This window comes from Pseudoliparis swirei, chromosome 11 (genome assembly GCF_029220125.1).
Source record: "Pseudoliparis swirei isolate HS2019 ecotype Mariana Trench chromosome 11, NWPU_hadal_v1, whole genome shotgun sequence".
Lineage (NCBI taxonomy): Eukaryota > Metazoa > Chordata > Actinopteri > Perciformes > Liparidae > Pseudoliparis > Pseudoliparis swirei.
In genome coordinates, this window is record NC_079398.1 from 3,712,965 (window position 1) to 3,720,747 (window position 7,783).

At 46.8% G+C, this 7,783-nt stretch overlaps 1 protein-coding gene across 5 annotated transcripts in view; it reads left to right on the forward strand.

Moving 5' to 3' along the window:
* Positions 1 to 6,478, forward strand: part of esrrb (estrogen-related receptor beta) — a 45,865-nt gene extending 39,387 nt beyond the window's left edge. For all 5 annotated transcript variants that reach the window (XM_056426125.1, XM_056426121.1, XM_056426123.1 and 2 more), the window contains 2 exons: positions 232 to 501; positions 3,375 to 6,478. In XM_056426125.1, the coding sequence (XP_056282100.1) occupies positions 232 to 501; positions 3,375 to 3,619 (515 nt within the window). In that variant the 3' untranslated portion in view covers positions 3,620 to 6,478. The remainder of the gene's footprint in view (positions 1 to 231; positions 502 to 3,374) is intronic.
* Positions 6,479 to 7,783: the final 1,305 nt, after the last annotated feature.

The following is a 7,783-nucleotide window of genomic DNA, read 5'->3' on the forward strand; positions in this document are numbered from 1 at the left end:
GTGCCTCGGCGTGTACTCCGGGCTGCCGGGGCTCGACATTTCGGGTTTGATTTACGGAGCGAGTCAAAGTGCCATCTGTTCTTTCAATTTCAATTATTCATTTTGTACTTTTTCAAAACTCCCGAAAGCAGACTTTCAGTCTGAATCACGGCGGAGGAGCGCGTGTCGATGTTTAAGCAGACGTGAATAACCACGCCGGTCCTCATGCGGTCGCCCCCTCTGTCCCCGCAGGCTTCTCCTCCCTCTCTCTGGGAGATCAGATGAGTTTACTGCAGAGCGCCTGGATGGAGATCCTCATCCTCAGCATCGTGTTCCGCTCGCTGCCGTACGAGGACGAGCTGGTGTACGCCGAGGACTACATCATGGACGAAGAGCACTCGCGGCTGACGGGCCTGCTCGACCTCTATGTCTCCATCCTGCAGCTGGTCCGCAAATACAAGAAGCTCAAAGTGGAGAAGGAAGAGTTTGTCACCCTCAAGGCCATCGCTCTCGCCAACTCAGGTGAGTGTTCAGCACACCCGCGCGTCGGAAATAGCATTCACGTGACTTATCAGCGAGGCCAGTTTGATGTGCATTTGAATGAAAGGTACCCCAAGTTTTATTAGAATAACCTCAATAAATGTATATGTGTATGTAATGCATTTAAAATATGCAAAGACTGAGAATTATTAATACGTTTTACAATTTAGAGTCACTTTTAGAGAGCAAACCTAAAGCAGGCATCTGTTTGCTCAATATTGACCCTTTAATTTCAAAATTACATATTTTTTTGTTTTAAAAATATCTTAATTTTCCCACTCAAATCAACACTGTAAAGCATAATTGCAGGATGTGAAAAATAAAAAAATATTCTGTATATTGTTATCACAATAATTCAAAACTTAAAATAAATATACCTTAAATATCGATAAGTCTAATTTTTAGCATTAATTTCTACTGAAATAAAGAACTAATATGCACACAATTTGTAGGGATAATACATTAAAGTTGTACCTCTATTTAAAGAAAAAAAATCAAGACTGGAACATAACATTCTTCAAGTGTATAACTCGCTTATTGAACTTGTTCCTGACTGGACCTCTGAGTAACAGACAGAACAGCGAGGTATTGTCCGACAGTTTCAGAAATGACATTTCTTAGTTTTTCAGGAGTTTTTCAGCGTAACCTTTAGTTTGGAGCGAGAGATGGAGAGATGGAGAAAGAGATAAGGGCAGTGCATGGGAAAGAGGGATGGAGGAGTGAGCTTTTTTTAATTGAACACCTTCCATGTTGTGGTATTTTCTCAAGCGCTCCCTCTCCGCCTCCATCTCCATAACTGTCGCTGCAGGGCACGGCAGCCACGGGAGATCCATTTAGCATTTCATTAGGAGCACAGGGACTGTCAATAAAATGTGTTAAGTCGAATGGAATGAGTCTCCGGGAGCGACGGCCATCGTTTTGTTTCAATGCGAAGAGACGCCACGCTGCTATTGGCGGGCTCCCTTTGAGGAGGCGGGACCTGTCCCCCTCTGAGCGATGCCCGTCTGGGTCGCCGGGCCGCCGCGTCCCCTTGTCGGGTCCGCGGCTGGAAAATGCTGATGGCGGGCCTTTTGCTTTCAGACAACCGAGCTTTGGTAGGGAGGTGTGGTGTGGGAGACGGGGGAGGGACGAGGGGGAGGAGGGCGTCCAGAATGTTGGAACGAGGTCTCTGGGAGATCGCTCTCCCGGGAGCCCCCCCCCTGCTCGGACAGCTGGGGAAATTCATAGCGATTGATTTTGTAATTAGCAGTTTATCAATCGGATCGACGTGGGCTCACTGATGGATTGCGAGGAAATTGTTTCTTCAAAGTAGTTTTTTTAAGTCTGCCCCTCCTCCAAGCTGCGTGATCCCTTCCTCCTGACCTCTTATCCGAGACGTCTCTCTCTCTCTCTTTTTATTTTCTCCTTCTGCTGTTTTCTCTCTCGCTGCAAAGCATTCATTCATAATAGGTTAAAATCTGGTTTATTGTTAGGACGTGTTTGAGAGCATGAAAACAAGCAGAAATTAACCGTTTGATTTGGAAGAGGTGCGGCTTGTTCAGCCTCTGTGAAACGAACAAGAGATCATTATGTCACGCCACGTTGTCATCGGAGACTTCCTCTTTCTTTTTGCCTTTTGTTCTCCCATCCTCCCCCTCTCACCCCCCTCCCTTCCCCACATTCACTTGACAAAACGACCTACTTCATTTCACCGCTGTGGATTTGAAAAGCGTCAAGGTGAGAAATATCTCAAGGTCTTGGGAATACAGTTGTTCCAGTCAATGAATTTGGGGCGAAGTCTGAAATCTGTTTTGCCTTTTTATTGTCCCGCGTGGTAAAATATGCGCCGCCAAGGTGAGACGAGTCAGGCGGCCAATGACATGCCGCCGCCGGAGTGCCAGACACCCGTTAGCCGGTGGGCGACAGCGCGACCCCAGACTGTCCCTGAGAGAGGCCGGGCGGTAGCGAGAGAGACAGAAAAAGGGCTAGAATGAGAGGGGAGTGCTGTAACACGATGTACATATCATCCGAAAAGAGCGGTGGCGGTGTAGCGGAGCGCTATAGGAGCGAAGAACACCGGAGAGAAGCCAGACGGAAACTCTAGACGGCTCTAAAACAGGCCAGAAGGGCGGAGAGACCCTGGCTGACTACAGCTGAGAGAGACACCGTTTTGGTTCAAGCATTATGGAAAGATACACTTTTATTATATATATATAATGGAACATTTAACCGCGATATTTCAATAATCATCCAGCTGTAAAATAAACCCATTAGTATTTGTTTTTCCTCCCCTCTGATGGACAGAAACTCCTTGGAGGCAGAAGGAAGAACATTAATTGAATGGAAGCGTTGTTTTCATCTCGGGCTCGTTTATGGCGTCCAATTCTCTAATGGAGCCCCTTTCTTTTCCTTGTTTTTTTGTCCGTTAACAATCTGTCCTTTGGAACTGTCAGGTGTTTAATGTGTACTCGCTCAGAAGAGATTGGGTGCTATTCATGCCATTGTTACTGGAGGATAACATTGATTTTCAGTCTCGCTGGTCAAGGGCCGTATGAATATCCCACCCGGTCCACCAAAGACTAAATACATAATTAAATGAAATAAAGCAGCTGTTGTTATTTTCTTCTTTTAATGATCTATTCTTTAACTCGTCAGGGTGTGAGTTACACTGACGATGTGTTTGCTCCCGTACGGCGACTGACGGAGCAGTCCAAATCAATCATGAGATTTAAGTCCCATTTCCCATCGCTCTTGTTATATCACGACCGTCTCGGAGTGCAGACTGCATTTCTCAAAAGTAACTTTTTTTCCCTCTTTGACAAGAATTGAAAAGCCCGTCAATCTTCTAACTCCCATCTTCGCTCTCCTCTAATCAGACTCCATGCACATAGAGGACATGGAGGCGGTGCAGAAGCTGCAGGACGCCCTCCACGAGGCCCTGCAGGACTACGAGAGCAGCCAGCACCAGGAGGACCCGCGGCGGGCGGGCAAGCTGCTCATGACGCTGCCTCTCCTGCGGCAGACGGCCACCAAGGCCGTGCAGCACTTTTACAGCATCAAGGTGCAGGGAAAGGTGCCCATGCACAAACTCTTCCTGGAGATGCTCGAGGCCAAGGTCTGATGGGAGGGTGGCTGGTTGGCCACGGCAACGGCGGAGGGCTGCGTAGCGAGACGGAAAAGTGACTTGAACCAAGGCCGAGGGTACTCGGGAGGAGACCCCCCCGCTGACTGACCTCTCTCACTCCTTCTCCTGGAGCCCTGGGACAGTAAATAAAAAAGAACAAATTCAAAACTTGGTTATTAGTATAAATATAAAAATGCAGATTAATTTAAAATATATAAGAAATACTATGTACAGTAATGATTTGTTTTTGTTTTTGTTAATTGTCAGTGGTCATGCTGTGTAGGAGGGAGGACCCTTCTGCCCCTCAGCATCTTCAGAATAAGTAGTTGCCAGTTCTTGACACGATAAAGAGGTTTTCTTCTATAAAAAAAAAGTTCTTTCAATTTGATCTGATGAGTCGAGGCGTCAACAACCTTTAACAGACTCACAGTCTCGCTGTTGTTCTTTTCCTGGACTTGACCAGGACATGTATATATTTATTAATGGAAGACTAAGTGTACAGTTCAAAATCTGGTGAACTTGGTGGCCATTTTACTCGTGTTCTCCTTCTGGAAAAAAAAAAAAAAGAACTCAAATTGTGACCTAAATGTGAACTCTTTATCAGTTTAAATGTCCTTGGATATCCCTCTCCAGAGCAGTGCGCCCTGTGCTCTCTGGATCTGTCTCAGAGCGGAAGGCCTGCTGGTCTCAGAGCGTCGGCCGGTACGATTAGTCAGTCGTCTTGTACGGTAGTAACTGGGCAGTGAAGGGAGCTGTGGGCGAGCCGGGCGTGAACTGCGATCGTTCGCGTGCTTTCCAACGCCGCCGTCGCTCGAGCGCCACGCCCGCGTGTCTCGGTCCCCCCTCGTCTCCTCGTCGTGGTGTGTGTCGGTGCTGTTCGTGTAACCCATTGAACCCCCAATTTGGTCATTGTTTAAGCCCGTGGAAATTGCCTCTTGGCATGCAAATAGATGACCTGATCGAGGTGAAAGACGATCGGCGTGGCGGCATCAAAGGACGTATGCCGAGTGGCAGAAGTCCAGGCGATTCCTTGTTCAAACAATCAGAGGCCCATATGTCAGCCGCTCTATTTCGGGCCCCCGTAAGCCCGTGGCGGAGTCCTCCCCGCACACAGGGAGCAAGGTGTCCGGCATCTGCTCTCGCCATTTTCGACACCTCTCGGCTTTAAATAGCGCCGCCTGCGTTTATAGAGCTTCGACCAAACAGAGGTCAACGGCAGGTGCAGAGAGGGAGCGGTGGCACTTCACACTGGGTTTATTTTTAACCCGGCAGGAGGTTGTTGTCCGCCCGGCCTCCCTCCAGCAGTACGGGGGACACGTGGAGCACTTCTCGGTGACCTCATGTTGGCCGGTGCGGAGTGACGCCCCTTCCCAGCGGCCAGGAGGCGGGCGGGCGGATGCCTGAGCGTCAACATGTGAATCGCTATGCAAGAAACAAAGTGTCAGCACACTCCGACGGGTAACAGCAACCCCACGGGGTGTCAGGACAAGGTGTGATCCGTGGTGGGAGAGAGAGAGAGATCGTGTGCTTCCTCCTCCCGGCGTTCAGCTCCATGTCCGATACGCTGGGCGCGAGTCCGAGCCGGACCGCTCGTCTCCGCGCGACAGAGGGAATGCGTCGCAGGCGAACGCGTATACGACCGGAGGACTTTATGCGATGTGATAAATCGTGGCGCTGTCACAATAATACGACACCGCGATCAAAGGACATCCCTGACATTGCAGGCGGGTCGAGTTGCCGCCATGCTTGCGATATCAATGGCTAGCGCCGATCCAGCGGCCGGCATGCCTTTCATACAGCAGCCCGATTGGCCGCGTCGGTAACGGAGGACGACGACCCGCTCGCCCGATCGCCCCCGACTCGGACGAGCCGCTGCCCAGTTAATGAGCTCCACCGTCGAGGGTGACGATGTAACTCGAGTTATTTTTGCTGTTGCGCAAATGCAACAGGGACCAATTCTGACTGGAACCATGCTCTCAGCGCATGCTTTGACTTAGATTTGGGAGAATGTGTACGCTATTAAGCGGCATATTCTACATCCCTCGGATAAAAGACTTTTTTAAGCTTGTTTCAATAAAAGTGCAGTAAAAAAATACAACTTTTGCAGGAAATCGTTACAACTAGAAATGCGTATAGTGGCCCCGAGACTATCAGCCGTAAGAAAACTCCACAGCGACTCCTCTCGCCTCCCCGTTTTCTGTTTCACCTCGCAATATGGCAGCGTGAGAAGAAAAGAAAAAGAGAACATGTCTTACATTACAAGCTGAGTCCAAGTGTGTAAATAAATCAGCGATAATACAGTTGCCGAAATACCATTGAAAATAAAGTATGCAGCGCCCTGCTGACTACTACCTCATCATCATATTGTCAATATTCCTCTGATCCCACGCGGCCTGCTCTCCGTCATCCTCACATGTCGGTGACATCGCTGAGCGTCCATGTTTCTATCTAAAGCTGTTTCTCTCCCTCAGTGCTCCTGCCAAAACATTTGTAATTGTAGTTCCTGATCTCCTCTTCCCACTCATCCTTCATGATCTGTTTGTAACGCATGCTTCATGTTGACCACATGACTTGGCCATCAGTGGGTGTGACCCCCATTTTGGTTACTAAGCGGGTATGTGTTTTTATGAACATCAATGTGTCAGAATTGGTCCCTTGATGATAAATTGCTGACAGGGGTAGGTAACTGATTTCCTGCTTCTGTGCTATGAGTATTTATGGTGTGAAATATATCATTTGGCAATGGTGTACGTTGATATCTCTGATCGTTGAATCACCAATATCTGTGTAACTTTTACGTTTTGATTTTCAAAAAGGTAAAGGATCAATGAATTAAATACTACCTGAACTCTGTGATTCTTTTGTGTTCAAACTAACAATCTGTTGTACAGCAAAGATGACAAGTATTATAGTTGCATAGTAATACATCATATTCAACCAGTATAAGACATTCATGTTTGAGTTAGCAGCTTTTAAACACGGCCCTCGCGGCTGAGGGGCGACTAAGCTCAGCATGCTGACGCTAACATCCTGAGAGTTAGCAGGTATAATGTTTTAAACATTTGCTTCTGAATGGGTTTAAATGTCTTTCGTTTAGCAGATTGTTTGGTCATAAACCAAAGTAAAGGTCAAATGTAAATGTTGACACGATGAAGGAGTTCAAGCAAAAGTTAAGAATGCATCAAAGTTATTACAATCCATTCTTAAGAGGAACATGCATGTCTGTAAACAACCACATTTACTGACAATCCATCAAAGAGCTTTTGGACATAAAATACAAATCTCAACCTCATTACGTAACTTCGACCGCAGCGGAAAAGTCTGGAATCGCCAAAATAATTTGATGAATTATCTGAGCTCCAATATCCAACTTTCCTGCCAATCCAAACAATATTTTTGGGGAAATTTCAATTTAGACCAAAGCGGACCATATAGGGTGTGCAATATAGATATAAAAATATATTTTATTGTTAGTAGTGCGACGGTGCACATTCTTTCAGGTGCAGTTCTGTGACTCCATTGTTTCACCTGCAGAGACAACGGCGCCGCACCGCTGCTAAATGATGTGCAGTGCTGCTATATATATAAATTATATATATATTATATATATTATCTATATAATATATATATATATACGTCCCCAACACAATAAACTTGCTATCTCTACTTGAAGCAGCCAGAATCAGGGATTATATATCGAACATCCCAAGAGATTGCCACCAGTTAGCAGTGTGTCATTGGTTGTTTGAAAGCTCATGTTTCACCGAGTGTGCTCTCCACACACACACACACACACATCACACACACAACGGAGCGGAAGAGAGACGGGTGAAGACGGATTTGCTAAAACAGAATTTCCGGTTGGAACATGTCCCCATTGTTCTCCATGAAGTCTGTTGGAAGTGATGAAATGAGCCCCGGGCCAAGCTTATTCTTTGTAAAAGCTTTTAAAACACGACATTGCTTGTCAGCAACCGGTCAACTGGTTGTTGACAAGCAATGTAACATAACTTAGGAAGCGATTTAGCTTTGAGTGCGCTGATTAATTTGGCATGCAGTTACCACACCCGTCTTAACTCGGATGGAACCTCAGAGGGCAAGAATGCCAAAAGGAAATCATAAAACTAACAGGCAAACCAGCTTTAAAAGGGGCGTAGTTTT